This window comes from Eptatretus burgeri, chromosome 8, assembly GCF_056783735.1.
Source record: "Eptatretus burgeri isolate ZD-2024b chromosome 8, Ebu_testis_v1, whole genome shotgun sequence".
Lineage (NCBI taxonomy): Eukaryota > Metazoa > Chordata > Myxini > Myxiniformes > Myxinidae > Eptatretus > Eptatretus burgeri.
The window spans coordinates 1126836-1149066 of record NC_140968.1 but is presented as its reverse complement, the minus strand read 5'-3'; the positions used below and the strand labels follow the sequence as shown (position 1 = coordinate 1149066).

General features: G+C 44.1%; 1 protein-coding gene across 7 annotated transcripts in view; it reads left to right on the top strand.

Annotated features, from left to right (window-relative positions):
- RBM33 (RNA binding motif protein 33) overlaps positions 1-22231 on the top strand; it is a 138744-nt gene that overhangs the window by 66390 nt on the left and 50123 nt on the right. For 6 of the 7 annotated variants that reach the window (XM_085890548.1, XM_085890546.1, XM_085890545.1 and 3 more), the window contains exons 9-10: positions 10553-10871; positions 16405-16460. In XM_085890548.1, the coding sequence (XP_085746674.1) occupies positions 10553-10871; positions 16405-16460 (375 nt within the window). The remainder of the gene's footprint in view (positions 1-10552; positions 10872-16404; positions 16461-22231) is intronic. The other variant, XM_085890544.1, reaches the window with a different exon arrangement.

Below are 22231 nucleotides of genomic sequence, written 5' to 3'. Positions count from 1 at the left end.
TTGTTGTGTCCCTCAATCCGTACCACCTGTGGTTTTTCAGACTTTTTTTTACCCTTACCCTATAACATATTCTACTGAAACTTGGTACATGGCTTTATTATAAGTTACATAACAAGTTCGAGTTTCAGGACACTTTGTCAATTTTTTTGAGTTATGCCCTTTTTAGACTGAAAATATCACAAATATAATGTTATATATGGGTCAATTTTCAGTTGCCCTGACTCCACCTCACTGTTTTGTTGCACCCAATGGCTGGGATAGCTGGCCTGATCGACCCCAATAAAATAATGTGCCACCATTGCATGAAGCAGCCCAAATCTGTAGGCCTCAGGCCTGGGTGTTAGTCCATGGCCCAATACAATTGGACTGATCCCAGATATATAATCACAATGTATTATATATGCACATAAGCCGTACACATGTTTTTGCTTCATGTGTGGACATCGGATTATTTTTAATATGAAATAGGCAAAGCCAAGGAACAAACGAAATACAGTGGGTTTGAGTTTCTTCTTCATTTTGGGTCCGGTATCAGCTCGAGCATGCATTATGTGCAAACAAATTTTTATCTCTCGAACATTCATTGGGACCGGAAGAGGGACATGTATTGCAAAGCAATTCTTGCTCTTGCTCTTGCTCTTGTCCCACTCCCACTGCCTTCTTTACACCTTCATGGACCTCCACTCAACCCAAATCACTCACTTCCCTCAAGCCCTTCACCCTCTCCCACTTATACCACTTCTCTCACTATCTTTTCTACCCTTTCACCCTTGCTGCCAAGTTGTAGTTTTAAGCTAATTCAGGTCAGTGGTGCAAGAGTGCGTAGTCAAACAAACAAGCACCTCAAATGATCATGATTATTTCCAATGTCTGTCTATGGTTTTCATTGAGAGAATCGTCATATTTTATGACTTAATAGCCACTAGCTACCACAAGGAATTTTTGCCACGTGATAAACTCACATTATTTAGCTTTGACAGCTCGGACTAATTACATACAAAAACCTTAATTTATTACATAAATTGCTCATTCCTTTATTTTGGTGGTGTATTAGCCAGATCACTGCTTGAATCACTCCCAACCCCCCCCCGCTTTTGTACGCAAAAACATGCCAACTGCTTATGTGTACAAATAGTAAGTCATGGTTATGTAGCTCAGATAATTAAAATTGTGAATATGAGACTTCTGAAGACATCTTAGGTTTACCAGAAAACCAACATGGCAGACACATCAATTATCTTCCTGGCACTTGTGGGTGGAGTCAAGCCAACTGTCCAATCATTGGGTTGGAAGGCTTCATACCCATGCAGCTTCATTACGTTTTTACCCCTCAGCCCGAATTGGCTAAGGGGTATTGTCGTCATAGGCGTTGTCCGGCGGGCATCCCGGCGTCCATCCGGGCGTCTGTCAACTTTTGGTTTCCGTCAATTTCGAGAACGCCTTGTCCGATTAAATCCATGTTTGCAGGGTGTGTTGGGGTTCAGTAGAGGAAGGTTCCTTTCGAAAATGGGCGCGCTGCGATTTTCAATGTGGCCTCCATGGCAGCCATCTTGAAAATGGTTTCCGTCGATTTCGAGGAGAACGCCTTGTCCGATTAAATCCATTTTTGCAGTCTGTGTTGGGGCTGGGTTGAGGAAGGTTCCTTTCAATAATCAGTATGATGCGATATCCAATATGGCGGCTAGGGCAGCCATCTTGAATTTAGTTTCCGGACAATAACTTGAGAACGGCTTGACAGATTGATTTTATTTTCATGGGGGTATAATGGGGGTGTGCGACCAGGGTTGCGTGAGGAAGGGCATCTGGCGTAAAACATGTGCCAAATCACTAAGCAGATCATACGGATGATCTGCTGTGGCGACCCCGAACGGGAGCAGCCGAAAGAAGAAGAAGAAGAAGAAGAAGAAGAAGAAGAAGGGGGTATAATGGGGGTGGTTAGAGGAAGGTTCCTTTCGATATACAGCACAATCCGATATCAAATATGGCGGCGAGGGCGTTCTCCTCCTCATCTTGAATTTGGTTTCCGGACAATAACTTGAGAACGGCTTGACTTATTGATTTCATTTTTGTGTGATATAATGGGGGTGTTTAGAGGAAGGTTCCCTTCGATGTTCAGCGCAATCCGATATCCAATATGGCGGCTGGAGCAGCCATCTTGAATTTGGTTTCCAGACAATAACTTGAGAACGGCTTCACACATTGATTTTATTCTGGCGAGGTATAATTGGGGCTGAGTAGAGGAAGGTTCCTTTCCAAAATGGGAATGCTGCGATTTTCAATGTGGCCGCCACGGCAGCCATCTTGAAATTGGTTTCCATCAATTTTGAGAACGCCTTGTCCGATTAAATCCATTTTTGCTGGGTGTGTTGGGGTTGAGTAGAGGAAGGTTTCTTTCGAAAATGGGCTTGCTATGATTTTCAATATGGCCACCATCTTGAAATTGGTTTGCGTCAAGGGGCTGAGGGGTTATGCCCGCTTTGCGGTGCTATTTTTAATACTGTACTAGACGACCCGTGTACCCAGTGGGTTCCCGCTGTGATAGCGGTTGATGAAAAAATCATTTCAATAAATAAAAGATAGCTCCAGCAAACTATACCGCTGAGGTTGTTTGCATTGATCAAATTCTCCCAAAGAGTACTTGACTGAATCGGGAATTTATTTTTTAATAATTTTTTTCGTTGCCCGATTTGAACGAAACTTGATACTGCACACCGCAGGCGAATGGTGAGTAAGGTGGCCATAAAATTTTTTGCGCTATCATATACTGTTTTGGCTGTATTTTAGGAACATACATACATATATACGAGATGAGAGTTTTAGTAATATAGATAGATATATGATATTATACTTCCTGCCGTTTTGGGGGTTTATTCGCTTTTTAAAACAGTTTTCCCTGCAACCACTTGAGTGATTGACACAAAAATTTCAATATAGGAGCGACTTCTCACGGATATTTAAAAAAAAAGAAAAAAAAAGATGTCATAGGTCATATGGTATGGCAGCCATGTTGGAAAAAAGAAAAACTTTGAACATTTCCAAAAACGCTCAACAGAAAAATATGAAAGTTGGCACATGTCAAGTACTCCCCCATAGGCGAGTACTTCCCCATAGGGAATGTTTCCCCATAGGGAATTTCCCCTATGTTTCCCCAACAATTCCCCATAGGGAATAAATGTTGATAATGATGATGTCATCCGTTAAGTGGTATGCCAGCCATAATTGGATGTCGAAATCCTTATCCCATCAAAACAAAAATTGTTGAGGGTGATGTACAGAGAAATTGGTCAATAGAATTAAATTGATGACATCATCGGTCATGTGGTCTGGCAACCACATCTTTTTGAAGAATAAACCTTAAAATTGTATCTTCTCCAGAATGACTTATAAGATCGATGCAAAACTTTGTACACATGATCGAAAAGACTCGTGGAATATAGAATGATCATTTAAATGTCATCGGTCACACGCACACACTGGCAGCCATATTTGATTGAAGGACAATCTTAAAAAAAAATTATTTCTCTTGAACCGCATCATCAATCCACATGAAAATTAACAAGTGTTACCTCGTAGTAATGGGGAATGTGTTTAAAATTTCTCCGTGATCGGATACATGGTCTGGTAGCCATATTAAAAAAAAAAACTTTTGAAGAATATAACCTTCCAATTTTATCTTCTCCAGAATGGCTAACTAGCTCGATGTGAAACCACGCGCATGATCAGTGAGTCTTTGGAAATATTGTTTGATAATTTAAACGTCATAGGTCACATGGTCTGGCAGCCATTTAAAGAAATTATTTTGAATCTGCATTTTATTAAAATTTATTTTTAAATTGACATTTTCGAATCCATTTCTGAATTCCGTTTTATAAAGAGGATGTCATGGGTCGTGGGGCGACTTGGCAGTTATAAAGTGCATGCCTCGAGTTACGGTACCGAAGGAACCCTATTGCTTCTGTTCCATTTATTATTATACTTTTAATTCTGCCGCACTTTTCCACGTTTATTCCCTTTAAAATTCGTTTTCTCCACAACTGCTTGAGCGACTGACACAAAACATTCAACAAAGGAGAAGCTACTCTTGGAAATTTTTTGTAATGATGACGATGAGGTCATAGGTCTTGTTGTATGGCAGCCATCATGTTGGGAAAAATGGAAATACTTTTGAAATCTCTGCAAGCAGTTTATGAAAAAAAAAATGGAAACTTGCCACACGTTAGAAACACATTCCTTATGGGGAACACCATCTGATAATTACTACATGATCTGTCAGTGCCTTCATGATGTCGTCATCATTGAATGCATCGAACGCTTTATCCGATCAGAATGAAAAATTTTGAGGGTTACCTACGAAGAAGCTTGTCGAGAAAATGAAATCGATGACGTCATCAGTGACGTGGATTGGTGGCCATATGGTTTTGAAAACAAAAACTTTACAAATCCCCATCTCTGAAACGGCTGAACAGATCGAGGCGCAACTTTACAGGTATGATCGACTGACTATCCATGAGGAACAAAAAGTTCCCCTACTATGATGTCATCATAGACATGGTTTGGCAGCCATATTGGATTTTCGCAACAACCTTAAAAAACCTACTTCTCTCAAACGGTCCATCTGATCGAGGCAAAACTTTACGGATGTCATCGACTAGCGATGTTGAATAATGTTTGATAACTAAAACATCACCAGTCATGTGGTGTGGTGGTCATATTGGATTGAAGGAAAATCTTAAAAAAAATTATTTCGCTGAAACGGCTTCACATATGATGCGAAATTTCACAAATATGATCCAATATCATATTTGGAATCGCTCCCCCCCACTTTCCTCAATCTCCCTCTCTTCCTTACTTGTGCCCTTCCTCCCCCCTTCCTTGCCCCCCACCCTTCCTAGCCCCTCCTCCTTGCTCCTCCATCCCCCTCCCTCGCTCTGCACCTCCCTTTCAAGCTCACCCATTCCTCACCCCTTTTAGCTCCCCCACCCCTCCTCTCTCTCACCCCATTCTCTCTTCCTTCCCTTCCCCTCTTTCCTCTCCCTCTTCTCTCTCTCTCTCTCTCTCTCTCTCTCTCTCTCTCTCTCTCTCTCTCTCTCTCTCTCTCTCTCTCTCTCTCTCTCTCTCTCTCTCTCTCTCTCTCTCTCTCTCTCTCTCTTCTCCCCTCCGTCCTCTCTCGCTCTACTCCCTCCTCTTTCTCTCCATTCCCTCCCTCCTCTTTCCCTCCATTCCCTCCCTCCTCTCCCTCCCCCTCTCACCCTCCCTCCCTCCTCTCTATCCTCTCTCCTCTCTCTCTCTCTCCACTCCCTCTCCCTCTCCTTCTTCCCCTCTTCTTCTCCTCCTTTTCTTCTCCCCCTCCCTCCTCTCTACCCCTCTTCCTCCTATTCACCCCTTCCCTCCTCTATGTACCCCCTGCCTCCCTCTATCTACCCCTCCCACCTCTTCAACCCTCCTTTCTCCTCTTTTCCCCCTCCCTCCTCTTACCTCCCTCCTCTTATCTCTCTCTTCCCTCTCTCCTCTTCCCTCCCTCCTCTTCCCTCCCTCCTCTTCCCTCCCTCCTCTTCCCTCCCTCCTCTTCCCTCCCTCCTCTTCTCCCTCCTTGCTCCTCTTCTCCTCTTCCCTCCCTCCTCTTCTCCCTCCTTGCTCCTCTTCTCCCACCTCCCTTCTCTCCCTCTCCCTCCCCTCCATCCTCTCTCCCCTCTCTCCCTCCTCTATCCCCCCCCTCCTTCTCCCCCCACCTAATATTTCCGTGAGCAAAACGATGGGTTGTATTTGCCAGCATCAAATAAAAGTTACAACTGAATGGTGAAAGCATTAAAAAAAAAACTGAAAAGGAAATTAAAGCCATTTAAAAAGGATAGAGCACGGACATATAGAGAAGCGAGGGTGGGGGGAGGAAGAGGTGAGTTGGGGAGAGACTGGAGTGGAGAAGCGACAGGAGAGTTGGAGTGGAAGAGAAGGGGGAGTGAGGAGAGGGAGAGAGAAAGAGAGGGGAGGGAAATGGAAGGGGGGGGAGAGGAGAGGGAAATGGAATGGGGGGGAGGAGAGGGAAGATGGAGAGAGGATGGGGATGGGGAGGAATTGGGGAGGGGGGGAGAAGGAGAAGTTTCCTTCTGTATCCATCATGTCCACTTCATTCTTCCATACCCCATTGTTTGTCCATTTCTCCCTCTGTGTTGTCCTTCAACTCAATTACTGGTGTCCCTCCCCCAACCCACCCTTTCACAACTGTTCCTTTTGTCCTGTTGCGTCCTGATCTGTTTCGTGTTGGAGCTCTTCCTTGAGCCTTGACTATACAAAAAACGTGAGAGGTTGGCAATCATTGTAGAAGCTTGATGGACCGAATGGTCTCTTTCTGTGTTGAAGTTCCTTGGAAGGGAAGTCATCTGATGTATATTGTGAACCGTGGTGTCTGTTCCTGCGTTCGTCTGTCTCCCGTTTACGGCGGCCGCTTCCCACGCTGCATTGAAAAGCTCAACATTCATTTTTGAAATGACGGGAGAACAGGCATGAGTAATGTTGATGCCAAATTATATTTCACAACCAGGATATTATGCTCTCTTTTGAGACAAATCAGCCTCTGCCACCCTATGTTGCACCACCATTTTGCGGTGGGCGGTATATATAGCTCAGGGCTTTGGTTCTGAGCAAAACCAAGAGTGTAGCACAATTAACCTTTTTAAAGTCCATTAAATATTATTTAAATTGAGAGATTAACTTAAACTTTTTCCCGTCACTGGGGGCGGTACTCTTCCTTGTGATAACGTTTGATAGCTAAAACGACATCGGTCGTGTGGTCGGGCGGCTTATTGGATCAAAGCTAATGCCTTTAAAATTCCCCTTCTGTCAACCCACTGAATGAATGGATGTGAAACTTTTGGTGTATCGTTGAGCACCTGTGATGATAAAAGTTTGATAACTAAAACATCAACGGTTAAGTGGTTTCAGAGAAAGATATTTTTAAACGTTTTCTGTTGATCCAATTTGGCTGCCAAACTGTGTGAATAATGATGTCGTGGTACGGCGTCGTCATCGCAATGGGCGGCATGGCACGGCGTCATCGCAACTGGCAGCATGGCATCGTCATCGCAACGGGCGGCGTGGCACGGCATCGTCATCGCAACGGGCGGCGTGGCACAGCATCGTCATCGCAACGGGCGGCGTGACACGGTATCATCATCGCAATGGGCGGCGTGGTACGGCATCGTCATCACAACGGGCGGCGTGGTACGGCATCATCATCACAATGGGCGGAGTGGCACGGCATCATCATCGCAATGGGTGGCGTGGCATGGCATCGTCATCGCAACAGGCGGCGTGGCACGGCATCGTCATCGCAACGGGCGACATGACACGGCATCGTCATCGCAACGGGCGGCGTGGTACGGCATCGTTATCACAACGGGTGGCGTGGCACGGCATCAGCTTCGCAACGGGTGGCGTGGCACGGCATCGTCATCGCAACGGGCGGCGTGGCACGGCATCGTCATCGCAACAGGCGGCGTGGCACGGCTTCGTTAATCGCAACGGGCGGCGTGGTTCGGCGTCGTCATCGCAACGGGTGGCGTAGTACGGCGGCGTCGTTGCAACGGGCAGCGAGGTATGGCATTGTCACCGCAACGGGCGGTGTGGCAAGGCGGCGTCATCGCAACGGGCAGCGAGGCACGGCATTGTCACCACAACGGGCGGCGTGGAATGGCATCGTCACCGCAACGGGCGGCGTGGCGCAACGGGTGGCAAGGCACGGCATCGTCATTGCAATGGGTGACGTGACGTGGCATGGCGTCATCGTCGCCGCAACGGGCGACGTGACACGGCGTCATCGCAACGGGCGTTGTTCATTACCTAGCTTAACTGCTCGCAGTTTTCGGTGGCACATCTGGTTATTATTTCTATTATTATCTATATATTAATACTGAAGGACCAATTTTGTGCTCCTCCTAGCGGTCGCGTCACATTTTTCTCAGTACTGTGACCTGGACTGAAAGAGACTTCGTACCTGTAAGAGTGCATCGCACATAGTGGCAATTGTCAAACTTCAACTCTGAAGCAGAATAAACACTTTTCGTTTTACATTCGTTTCCATGGCGACGTGTGACGTCACCGCTGAGAGGCGTCAGGACGTCATGACATCATCGGTTATTCGCTGATGCCATTACGTCCGTCGTCAGAGAATTACTGCTGAGAGGTGTAATTACTAATTCCACTCCTCGAAAATAGCGTCTGCAATGTAAAATCCTCTTCTGCACATGGTGACTACCTCACAATCTGAATTTGACACAAAAAATGTAACAAGAAACTGTACAGTAGACACCGCTTTATGAATCCACCATGGGACCACGCCGTTTGGATTTATTAACCGGCTGGATTTATTAAGCGGAGAACCTATTTTCAGCCACCTACGGATAGATAAGACAAAAAGCGAATGTCGTTAAACACTGCTTTATGCTACAAAAACATTGATTTATCAAACGGTGACAAGGGGATTGTTCAAAAGAATCTCTCCAAGGTCGCTTGCTTGGGAGGGAAGGTTTGGCGCAAATGTTTCTTTATTGAATCCATCACGTGGCGGAAATCGGGATGGGCAAAACCTGAGAGCTGCATCCCCTGTCCAATTTGGAGAGTGCGGTCCGTATCTCTGCCGCTGTTGGCATCGGCTCTGGTTCGTCGTCACTTTCTTCCCTTGGCTATTGGGATTCGGGGTCGGAGGGATTCGAGCGGCGGAGGGATTCGAAGTCCGTCACCAGTTGTTGTTGTTGTTGTTGGTTTTTTTTCACTCTGCGGCAGCCCATACTACATTAAGCTTAGGTTGAGACCACGCACGTGCCAAGCAGGTGGATTTATTAAACGGCGGATTTCTCGATGTAAAATTCCGTTCCAACTAATTTTGGTCACAATCAGCGGCTGGATTTTATAACCGTGGATTTATTAAGTGGCGTTTACTGTATCTTCTGTCTTCTATCTATATATTAATACTGAAGGACCAATTTTGTGCTCCTCCTAGCGGTCGCGTCACGTTTTTCTCGGTACTGTGACCTGGACTGAAAGAAACTTCGTACCTGTAAGAGTGCATCGCGCATAGTGGCAATAGTCAACTTTCAACGCTGAAGCAGAATAAACACTTTTTGTTGAGATGGGGGCGAGGAGTGAAGAGGCGTGGGGCAAGGTAAGCAAATTTTTGGGTGGAGGTAAGCAAATTGAAAGCGGGAGACAGGGGAAATGGGGCGGGGGCTGAGTTGAATGAGGCGGAGTTGAGTGTGAGGGGGTGGACAGGGGAGTAGGGGCCCGTGGGAAAGTGGGGCGGGGAATCAAAAGACGGGGGGGGCGGGGAGTGAAGAGGCGTGGCTGGGGTAATTACATTTTTGGGCGGGGGTAAGCAAATTGAATGGGGCAGGGGTGGGGGATGAGTTGGCGGGGGCAAGCACACCCTGTCCAGGCCATGTCCCTCGAGTGTGTGTGAGCTGGTGAGGGTGGTTGAATGAACGGAATCCGTCTGTGACGGGGTTTCAGCTAGTTTTATTATTATTATCATTATTTTTATTATTATTATTGCTATTATTCCGAAATGTGAAATTGGAGATTAAATGAAGTGGAAAGAATTCATTCTCACCTGTTCCATTAAGTTAGTGAAAGATATGCACCTATGGACCTCACATTTGATCAAAATGCAACTTGTGTGGCTCTTGCAATAGAGATGGAATACTAACTTGCAAAAACTAATTATTTATTGAACAGGTTTGTGACTGATTGGGTTTCAGTGGTCCATCATTTCATACCAGTCAAAGTGAACCAGCATGAAGGGGAAGCATTATTTGTTCCCCGCCACAAAAAGTAAAAACATTTTTCTCGGTTTAGGCTTCAGTGAAATCAGCTTCTGGCAAGTATTTTGGGACCACAAAAAAGGACTAATTAATGTGTAATTTCTTGAACATGGGAAACCCATCAATATGTAGCACTGATTTATTTTGTTACACAATGAATTGAGAGAAGCAATCGACAGATGATGGCTCGGTATATCATCTCAAGACCTGACTTTGCTGATTAATAAAATTTGCAAATATAAACTCTTTAGTTTGATTTGTGGAACTCAAAGCCTACACACAGTTTGATGACCTGTATGAAGATACTGCACCATTTTATTCGCTTAGGACGATACAATACCTGTTGTGGCTCTAATCAACCCACGTAAGTGCTGTGAGAACTGAGATCAGATGCTAATGTCATTTATCACCAAAAAGATAAACATATTTTGACATTTCCTCAATTTTGTTTTTGTTTATGCTGCATTGTTTTCCCTTAAGGCTTTAGTTGCACCAAACAGCTTTTTCCGTGGTGTTTTTAATCTTAACCACAAGTGCCCTTGAGATTTTGTTATCCCTCCTTTGATCAATGTCTGTTCCTGCTTCGATCTCTCTCTCTCTCTCTCTCTCTCTCTCTCTCTCTCTCTCTCTCTCTCTCTCTCTCTCTCTCTCTCTCTCTCTCTCTCTCTCTCTCTCTCTCTCTCTCTCTCTCGCTCTCTCTCGCTCTTTCTCTCTCCCTATTTTGAATGTGCTACTTTCAGTTTCCTGGCCTAGCCCCAATGATGATGCATCAACTCCGTCCAACATTGAATAACTTCCAGGCTCCGCTGTTTCCTCGACATCCCCGGATGAACATGTTGAACAATTCGCGACACCTTAACTGGGCAGAGCAGCATACCCGGCCTTCACAACCGAGACACTTCATGAGCGGCTCGGATTCCGAAGACCACCCTGGTCGGGCACTGCCACCGCAGTCACCGTACGGCTTGGACGCCAGTGCAGGCACGCAACCAGCAAAAAACATTCACATCAATCCCCACTTCCGACGGGCTGCGCAGAATTCTGCACCGAGCATGGCGGGTAAGGCTCGCATGGAATGTCATGTTCAAAACTTTTACTTGATGTCATCAAAGCAATTGGCATCGTATTCGATTATTAGCATCGTATTTTACTCCAACACATCTATTCATCAAAAAGTAATTTGCATTTGGGGTAAGGTTCTTCACAAGCATTACCATCCAAAGGAACACAGCAGTCATGTTTTATAAAGTATTACTAATGTATTTTCTTCAGTCTTTTTATGCCTCTGCTCACCAAGTCGCCAGAGACATGATGTTATTTGGTTGTCCGTCCATACGTATGTGCAGAAACCTGACAGAAGTAAGTAGACACCATGATTTTAAAATAATTTCTTTATTAAACATTTGATCCATTTTAATACGTACACTAGTATTTGGTGAGTTGCCATTTGCAGATTTCAACACTTTTACTCTTTCAGACATGGAACTCTAGAGTTCTGAAATTTTCTCTTGTGGGATTTCTGCCCAGGCTTCACACAAAAGGTTTAGCAAGTCTGCCCGTGATGTTGGTTTCCTGGAATTTTTCCACACAGCTCGATCCAATATGGCGCAGAGGTGTTCAATGGGATTCGTCTCAAGAGACTGACTTGTCCATGGAAGTGGCTTGATCCCATTTCTGTCCTGCCATTCTTTGGTCTTTTTTGCAGTGTGGAATGGAGCTCCAACTTCCATGAACAGAGTGTTGTTTTTGACCATCTGACCAGTGGAGAAGACAGGGGATGTCCATCCTCAAGGATAGAAATCTATATCGTAGTGTTGATGTTGCCAACACACTCCACAAGCTCTGATCGACCAGTGCTCCAGATTTCTCACCACACCATCACTGAAATACCACCGTGTTTGACAGTTGGCTGCAATTAGTTCAAAAATAACTCTTGACTGGGAAGTCTCCAGATCCCCATACGTGTCCACTGTCAGAAAATTGAGCAAATTGGGACTCATCTGAAAAAATGACAGTTTGCCAAAACTCCAAGGGTCTGGTGGCCATCTCGTCAGATGAGTATAAATAATTTTGACGTTCATCTAGGGCTAAATTGTATGAGGAAATTTTTTTTGACGATGTCATCGGTCATGTGGTTCGGCAGCCATTTTTTTTTAAACATTAAAAACCTTCAAAAGTCTTCTCTGAAACGGCTGAGCAGATCGAGGCGAAACTTTGCAGGTATGATCGCTGATCTATGAGGGACGAAAAGTTCTCCACCTGTGACGTCATGGGTCACATGGTTTGGTAGCTATGATTTTTTTGAAGAATAAACCTTTAAAAACCCTCTTCTCCAGAGCAGCTTGACAGATTTAGGGGAAACTTCACCCCCATGTTCCCCAAGCCTTGGGAATTCCATGATGTTCATGAATAATGAATAGGTCATTTGGTCTGGCAGCCATATTGGATTGAACAAAAATCTTAAAATAAATTTATTTCTCTTGAACTGCTTCATCAATCAGCATGAAACTTCACAATTATGATTGAGTAGTCATGGTGAATATATATATATATATATATATATATATATATATATATATATATATATTTTAAATTTCAACCTGATCAAACGCATAGTTTGGCAGCCAGAATTATTTAATATTTTAAATCTGGGTTCAGGGATTTAAATGAAACTTGGTACAAGTATTTATTATGATGTAATAATGTCGGCGGAGGCATGTCTGGCGACGTCGTGACGTCGAAGAGTGCCCTTCTAGTTATATTTTGTGACATGATGGTAAATTACCACTTGACTAGTAAAAGTAATTGTTCCACTGCAATTGCATTCAGGAAGATAATTTTTACTTCCTTGTCTCCCAGAAGTTGAAAAACTAAGAGGTTTGTGTTCAGTGTTTTGTTTGTTCATTCTTTACTGGGTAAGCAGTTCTCTTGGACTTCTATATTGACAGTGAGCTTGCTTGCGATTCTTATATCTGCATCATCAAAACAACAACTGTTTACCTGTGTGCGTGCGTGAGTGTGTGCGCGCTCTGATCGACTCGCTCCCTCTGTACATGTTAAGATAATTATGCTTCTGGAAGTCTTTCTTTTACATTGAACCCAACAATGACACGAGACATTGCAGTTGATTTACTGGCCTGTCGTTCCAATTTTATTAGTAGTGTTTCCATGTTTAACTAAATGATGCACTCTATATTCCTGAACACCAATCAGTGGACTCTGGATTCCCTTTATGCGCTGCACTGGACCTATGACATGCTGAATCACACGATGTATGGCATGACATTAGAGTTGGCATAGGTGTTCAGTGACAGGTGTGAGATAAAACGACAGAAGTGGTATGATTTTATAAAGGTAATATAATGTGATGTTTATGCTTGAATAACACTCGCCCTTAAGCTATCTGGCGTGGTTTGAATCCTGACCCAGCTACAAGCTGTCATCCTAGTTTTTCACAGGCAGGGTGATTCATCAATGTGTGTGCTGTCCCATCTGCCAGCATTTATTGGTGGATGTTAAGGATCCTATAATGTCCTTCGCGAAGAATAGGTGAGCTATCGCCGACACTATGGAAAATCCCGAATTCCTGCCCTAACCAGCAGAGGGCATTGCATCAGCAGCATCGCCACACCTTCAGCCAATGATGCTACTCGCAGCCTCGTGCTGCATTTGAACGACTAAGAAGATCAGAATAACACATTTCAGTGCAAAAATCATTCCACTATTTCTCAATTCTTTTGGAATTCTGTTTGTAATAAATATTCTCAGGTAATAGACACTGGGAAAATGGTGGTAAAACCTGGAATTGATTTATATACCAGGATCTGCCTTTAAACCTCTTTAAATCATTATATAAATTGAATTGTATACTTGAAGACTGTACAACATAAATCACTCCTTAATAATTCCAAGAACCACGCGATACAGTATATTGATATGTGGCATTAAAGGGCATCGCATGTGGGAACGTGCATGTCGAGTGAAGAAGAGCCCACCAATATGGCTATGTACGATACAGATGCAATGTTAAGGGGGATTTGTTCACCTAATTAATTAACATGTGTCATTAGTTAACCCAATAATCCTTTCAAACATCTCAACATCACCAGCATCATCACCATCACCATCATCTCCAACAACTCATCTTTATCGTCGCCATCGCGTTATTGGATCAAGTTTATCATCATCATCTGTCTGTCTGTCTGTCGTGTTATAACTTGAGAATGGATAAACGGATTTCAATAAATCCAACTACAGTTGATTCAGGTAACTCCTGGGAAGGTTTGTGACGAAGAAATATTTTTTTATTTTAATTTTTTTTTCTCATGGGCACACCTGGCGAAACTGCAAGCGCCAACCTGCGACGCCGGTTATCCCCGCACTCCCAGGAATCCTTTCTCTTCTTGCCCTATTGATTAGCCATCACAACAAGGATTGGTATTTCCGTCAGCGAAGCGATAGCTCTTATATTCTAGTAACTCAAGAAAATCAACTTCATTTTAGGTTCTTAATCCAGGAAATGTGTTTGTTTGTTTTTTCAAACGAATAAACACTGATAACAAATATCAGTGCCCACCTAACCATGAGAATAGTACAAAAGTGGTTGAGGAAGGCTTGAACTGCAGTGTCATTCACCTGACGAGGAACATGCCTTCCACGGCTTCAGCGACATTATGTACCCACCCTCTTCCCCACGGGTGTAGTTTTTGTTTGCCATTGACTAAATATTGCAAGCAGCAGCTTCTTCGCTCTCTGCAGATCTGGGTAAAATCACAAACTGGTCCAAAACGTGGAACATGTCTTTCAATCCGGACAAATTTCAAACTCTCGCTATGTCTCTCCGAAAGGACCGTTTGGAACCCCCCCCCCCCCATCTACTTTCTCAACAATCCTCTGGAAGAAGTCCTTTCTTTCAAGCTTCTGGGTCTCACTATCTGCCATGATCTTTCCTGGGAGAGCCACATTTCATACCTGGCCTCCAAAACCAGTCACCGACTGGGAATCCTCCATTGTGCAAAGTCCTTCCTCGGCGCACCTGAGCTCCTGACTACATACAAAGCTTTCGTCTGTAGCCTGATGGAGTACTGCTCTCCTCTCTGGGCTGGTGCTCCTGCCTCCCACCTTTCTTGGCTTCTCCCGTGATGAGGCTGAATCTTTGGGCCTCTCACTGCATTCAGGTCGGTGGTCTTTCTGTCTTCTACCATCTCCTCTCCGGTCTCGCCCCCCCCCCCCGCTGTGTCTGCGATTTGTACCCACCATATTCCTGAAGGGCGCTCAAGGTCCGCCAATCCAAGCCTTTTAAAACAGCTGTTCACCACCATCTCTTATCGTCCCCCATCCAAATCCTCGATCTTTTGTACCCCCCTTAATCCACTCCAAACCCACCTCCTTCAAATTTCCTGCATTCCTTCCTGAAAGTCCCTGTAATGTCCATCTTGTACACCCCGTGTTCCCCACCCCATCCCTCTCCCTTCCACAGATGTCCTAATGTCTCTGTTACCCTTTCTTTTGTCCTTCCCACTCTCACCCCTCTTGTCTCATGCCCCTCTTGCTGTGCGTTGTGTGTTAATTCTCATACTAGCCTCGACAAGGTATACAATTTTTTTTTTTAATACTAGCTCATCCGCCCTGTGATGGTTGCCGTTGGCTAATACGAGCTCATCCGCCTCACCACAAGGGTTCCACTACCTTTCTCGGATACCTGAGTTGCCACAAAGCGGTCCAATCCAGATAGGTGTTTTTTTAGTAGATACCATCTCCTTACTAGATGGCCGTTGGCTCCCGCCATTTTTTCCAGGTGTTGTCAGTCATCCTCCCCACTAACAAAGCCAGTAAGGGTGTCGGTATAGTTGCCGACAACCCAACCATGCAGCATGTAGCATTCGGTTGCATGTTACCAGTGGCAGTCCCAAAAGATTGAAAATTAGCCCGGTGTTGGCTTAACGGTTAAGGTGGCTGGCTTTAGTTGTTAAGTTCTTGAGTATGAGCTCCTGTCGTGCCGTTAAATAACACCAGGTGGGTTGCTCCACCTGTCATCCTTCCGAGTTTGGCAAAACGAGTAACAGCTTACTGGAAACAGGCCACTGCATTAGCGGCACATCAGCGCTCTCAAGAATGACGCAACCAGCAACCTTAGGCTGCATAAGAAATACTAATAATAACTCAAGAAAATAATTCTTTATTTGATGTTCTTAATAACCATTATTCATAAAAATAAATGGCACAAAAACAATGCACAAACATGTAAATGTAGGGTAGAGTTGAGACAAATGTTAAAGTTGAAGTCCCTAATTACCCCCATTTTCCCCATTACCCCCTAAGTTTGTGCATTTGTGGCTCATGGGAATTTTCAAGAATGTAACCTCGGTGAATGGCAAGACCCACCTGTATTACTTAAACACTATGCGGGGTATCGTGTTCCATGAACTCTCTAGTTCCTTCCTGTTTCTGTTGGAGTTCCATAAATGTACTCTTTAATGTGATATTGATGCTGTAACAAACCACGATATGACCGATCGACAACTTTTTATTGCTACTTGAGAACTTATACGTGAGAATGTTTTCATTTTATTTTATTTTGTTCTGTGTGCAGCACCATTGCCTCGTCCAATGCAGCCCCGGCTTTTGCATCCAGGCCAGAGGTTCCCGGTAAGTTCTGGTTCTGTACTGCTCAGTTTCTTCGAAGATGGTTTTCCTTTTACCTTTTCTGTTCCACCCTCACCCATCCCCCATTCCCACTCATCCTTCTTCCAAGATCCTGATAAACACACCAACAACACAACTCGAGAAAACTCTATCAGTTTGTAAATATTTGGGATTCTGGTATGTGCAGTAGAATCATCCAAAACATTTATTTAGATGGAAAAACAAAGCAGGCACGTGATTTATTGGGTCTTGCAGTCACACTTTGTCTCCACACATGCCGCGAGCTTCGACTGGTGTTTGGAAAATAAGGGAAATGAACACAAAGAATGACATTTTATGTTAAAGGACAGTTCATTACCTCCGCCACCGGAGATTATGTTTTCACCCCTGTCTGTCTGTCTGTCTTTTATTTGTGAGCACGATATCTCAAAAACTTATGGACAGATTCAGCCGAAACTTGGTGGACAGGTTGGGTGTGTGACAAGGATGAATTGATTAGATTTGGGTGAAGATCCGGATCCGGTTACTACAATGTTTTAAAGTGATTGTTCACCATTGAATAAATAGTATGGCAAAAAATGATAGTCAGACCCCGACATTCGTGGACCCAACGTATCTGCAGGTCATACAATGCGACATGCTTCTACATTCGCGTATTCGTGTTTTTATTTTTTATTTTTTTATTTCACACTTCAGGACTGGTCTCCTATGTCCACCGCCATTGATATAAATTCATCTTGGGAATTCTTCCACAGAAAACTGCTCTCTCTCCCTCTCTTATGCACAGATTCATCCCATCTCGTCTTTAATTACCTTACCCATCCTCCCGGTCTTGGATCTCTGAATCCCATGATTGATGCAGTTGCCTTAAACAACTTGCATTCTCCTTCTAGAAGGCAAATCTAACCGAAGGAAACCAAAGATCATTCCACGAAGCCTTCAACAAGTATGTGTCTACCCTCATGAGAACCAGAAAACAACATCTGTCCAATCTCAACAATTAGCTTTCAGACTGGTGTACGCTCCTCTTCCATCCCTTTTTCTCACTTCAAATGGCACCACAACAGACTCCGCTCGTGAGGAGGACGAATGCCTCAATTCTGTGTTTGCTTCAAAATCTTGTGTCCCCAACCCCTCGCTCTCTGTACCCTCCCTTCCCAGTCATACCCAACTGCTCCAGAATTCTGTCTTTTGCACCTGAAAAGGGGGAAAGGTTTCTGGCAACCGTTGACTCCAACTTTGCAAAAGGACTGGACGACATCAGCTCGGGTGTCCTAAAAACCTGCTCTACTGCTCTTGCACTTCCTCTCTCTGCCCTTTTCACCCTGTCATTGACTATAGGTCATCTTCCCATTGGCTTGGAAATCAGTCAACATCACAGCATTACATAAAAAGGTGCAAAAACGGATCTCCTTAACTCCAGACTAATTAGCTTCCTGTACTTCCAATCATCAGCAATGTCCTGAAATTCATCATCGCATTTGACATAAAATCATTCCTTTTCTCCAACAGCCTCATCTCAGATCATCAATTCGGATTCAGACCTGGTCACTCTACTTTGGACATGCTGCTTCAACTCTCCCAACAATGGATGGACGCCCTCAACATCAAATATGATGAGACCAGGGCCGTCTCTCTCGACATATCTTGAGCTTTTGATGCGGTCTGGCATTGTGCTTTGCTGTCCAAACTGTCTGCCTCTGGAATCCAAGGTCAACTCCACTCTTGGATTACTAACTTCCTCCACTCTCACAGTCAACTTGTGGTTCTCAACAGAACCCTTTCATCTCCTCTCCCTGTCAAGGCTGGAGTACCCTGAGGTGGTGTTCTAGGCCCCAGAGTGTGATGACTCCACACTCTGCCATGACATTTCTCATTCTTCTGACAGGCAGAAGCCTCTTCCCTCTCCTCAGACCTTGATAAAATCACAAACTGTTCAAACACAATTTTGCTTATGTATCCATATTGTTCACCCTTTGCATTCTCTCGAATCCATCATTGTTACCTGCATCTCTTGTTTGGCCATCTCCATCTACTTTCTCCCTCTGCCCTACTGTTGGTTTTACCCTTTTCTCCTGCTGTAACCTTTTTTTATGTTGTGTCCTCATTTGTTCTGTGTCATCGCTCTTCAACGAGCCTGGACCATGTAAAAAAAAAATATATATATATATATATTTTTTTAGCGGAAGCGCACAGTGGAAGATGGGGTTTTGCGATCGCTTCTGTGTTTCTGTATGTCTGTCTGTCTCTGTCTGTCTGAAAGTGTGTCTGTCCGGGTTGTAAGTTTTTTTTTTGTTTTTTTTTTTAACCATTCGAGCTTTTGCCATCAAAAATTTCAACCAAACTCAGCCTGTCATGCTTCTGAGGTCGGCGAAATGAGTACCAGTGTACTGGTCCCGGTGTATGCCCTGGTTAGAATAGGTGTTCCATATCCCTGTGTGTCGTAAAAGGTGACCAGGGTTGGCGTCAGGAAGGGCATCCGTCCATAAAGCATTGCCTTAAGCAGGAAACCATGATTGCATGGAGCCCACAAAATGCTAACTCCTGCTCAGCAGGGAAAAATGGCTGTGAAAAGGCTGTTATTGAGTGAGCAGATTCGCAGTGAGTGGAGCTGGAAACCTTGGCAAGCTTGATCCATTCCACCACCGTAAATTTACTATCCATGTTTGCTGTACCTCCCAAAGTGCTGCCTGGGAGTGAGGGTGATATTATGAACGGTCGGCTGGGAAACTAATTCAGGCACGTTTTGTGCCGACCACCTGACGGAAGATCACCGAAGTTCTTTTCATGCCAACACAGCACCTCCAGGCACGTATCCCACTCCACATTGTTTCTTCAACCCCAACTCACCACCTCTCTCTATACTCCGCATGGCTTTGCTTTCGGCAATTTCCATTCAGTATTTCTCATGGCATTTCATTCTGGTTTCCCATCCGATGATCCATAGATTACGAGTTTCAGTTTCGCTTTTCAACATCAGTTTTGATTTGTCATTGCAACTTGTGATGTGACATGAATGGTGCATGAAAAAGTTCATCAAAAACGATTTTGGGGGAATTTTTTTTCAATTTTTCTAAAGGCTGTAGAGGGGTATAAAGTGGCTTAAGGGTCTTAAAAGGGTTTAAAGGTCTGATGGATCAAAGGGTATCGAGTGTCTCAAGGGTCTTAAGGGTCATAAAGGCATCTAAAGTGTTTTAAGGGGTCGAAAGGGTCATAAATGGGACTAAATATCTAAATCGATCTAAAGGGTGAAAGAGCAAAAGGGGTCTGAAGTGTCCAAATGGTCTAAAATTGTGTGAAGGTGTTAAGGTCGAAAGCAGTGATTCTCAACCCTTCCTCTGTCATTTACCCCCTCGGCTTGATGTATTTAGCGGAAAATTGCAGTGGTGGGGGGGGGGGGGCTGGAATTGATTTTTGAGTGTATGGAATAATTTGTATAGAATGTGAGAGTCTGTATGTTATAATGTATTATGCGTTGTCTGTGTCACAACGCAACGATATAACAGTGTTATTGATTTTGTTTGAAGTTGCTAAAAAAACCGTCATAACTTAATTTTCAGGTATGATATATTTACCCCCTGCCATGCAAATTTTTACCCCATGGGTAAGTTTACCCCTGGATGAGAATCACTGGTCTAAAGGGTGTTTTTTTCCTTTGTTTACCTCCGCCACCCTAGGTGAAGGAGGTTATGTTTTCACCCCTCTCCGTCTGTTTGTTACTTGCAAAATCGAAGATTTTTCAAGTACAGTATATTGGTTCGTCTATTTTGTTATTCTGTCTGTTTGGCGCCTACAGGTCACAATTTTAAACAGATCTTCACAAAACTTCACCACATGGTAGAGTTTGTCATAAGGAAGAAGCCTATTGTTTTTGAAGTCAAAAGGTCAAAAAGTCAACAAAGGCCAAATAGGCCGAATATCTAAAATTGTCAATTTTAATCTGATTCACTTGAAATTTGAAGAGTAGTTGCACATTTAGGCATTGAATTCAACCACCAATTATTGTTGAGGTGAAATTTGTTTCATGGATTTTGCAAGTATCGTGCTCTGCACGACGTCTTCTTCTTTGTTGGCTCGCCGAAATAGGTGACCCTTATTGTCAGTAATTCTGTCTGTTTGTTTGGATGTTTGTTCGTTTGTCATCAGCATAATTGATAGTAAACGTGGGGGGATTTTGACTAAACTCGGGTGGTAGGTACATCTTATGACCTCGTGCTTTGGAAATTGTCATGGTTGCTAGGGACGCTTTGGTTCCCTAGCAACAACCGAAAAAAAACCTTCAAAATCGGTACCGTTCACGCAAAATCAATTCTGAAAGCCATTATCCCACGTAGGGTTATGAAATTTGGCACGAATCATCTACAGGTGATGCTCTATCAAATATATTCCGGTTTTTGTGATATGTGTAATACTTTACCCGCAGCGCCCCCAACAATTAGGGTATGCGCGAAAATTGGCGAAAATTGAAGGCCCCCGAGCGACCAGGTGAGTGCATCGATACGAATGAAACTTTGCAAGTTCATGGTACTCAATGAGTACTACAACTTTGCCTCAGGACATATTGACCGATTTCGCTTAGGTCAGAGGTCAGAGGTCAATTCGTGCAAAAATCTATAAAATGCGAGAGCTGGAGGTGCCTTCACGCCAAATGCTACTCCTCCTATGGTTATGGTCGGATGGTTATGAAAATTCACACTAATCGTCTGGAATACATTGTGCACAAACGATCGAGCCGGATTTTCGATTTGGATCTTTGTTCACCCACAGCACCCCCTCGAACTTTAGGGATTTCCGATTTCAAACCGCATTTTCGGTACTTTTCATTGAAATGGATACCGAGTAGTTATCATTAGATGGAACTGGATGAGATTTGATATGCATAATCTTTAGGTGATTCCCTATCCGCTATATGACATCCATTTTGCTCTATATCTTATAGTTTCCATGCTCGGCGACCCATCGCCACCTACCGGCTTGTTTGTTTATTTGTCTGTCTGTGTGCAGGATATCTTAAAAAGTTGTGGACGGATCCGGATGAAATTTGGTGAGCAGGTTGGGTGTGTGACAAGGAAGAAATGATTTGATTTTGGTGAAGATCCGAATCTGAATCTGGATCCGAGAATTATTTAATTCTGAAAGTGATTCTTCACCATTGAGAAAGAGGGTCAAAAACGATATAGTACGATATAGTGATATCTCAAAAATGTATTGGGACCGATATGTTCTCGTGGATCAGGCATTATGTGGCGGAGGTATGCACTCCACCGAGTGCCCTTCTCATTTTTTTTTTTTGTGTATGCAATGTCGAGGCTCATATGAAAGCTAACACACAGAATGTTTACAACAAGGGGAGCAAGAGAAAGGAGGGGTGGGAGAGGGAAGGACAAAACAGTGGGGAACAGAGACTTTAGATCTGTGGAAGGGAGAGGGATGGGGTGGGGTGCACAGGGCCTTTCAGTAAGGAAAGCAGGGAATTTGAAGGAGGTGGGTTTGGGTGGATTAATGGGGGTAGAAAAGATTGTGGTTTTGAATGGGGGAAGATAAGAGATGGTAGTGAACAGGTGTTTTGAAGAACTGGAGGGAAGAGTGGGGTTGAAGAGAATGTGGGAGTTTTTTTCCAAAGGCAGGAAGAAAGAGGAACGAAAGAGTGAAGGTGAGTGGTGATTCGTGATTTTAGTAGTTTTACCAGAAGGGGGTTGCTGGTGGACCTTGAGTGCCCTGCAGAAATATTGGGGGGGGGGACATATCACAGACAGGGCAGGGGGGTGGGGGTA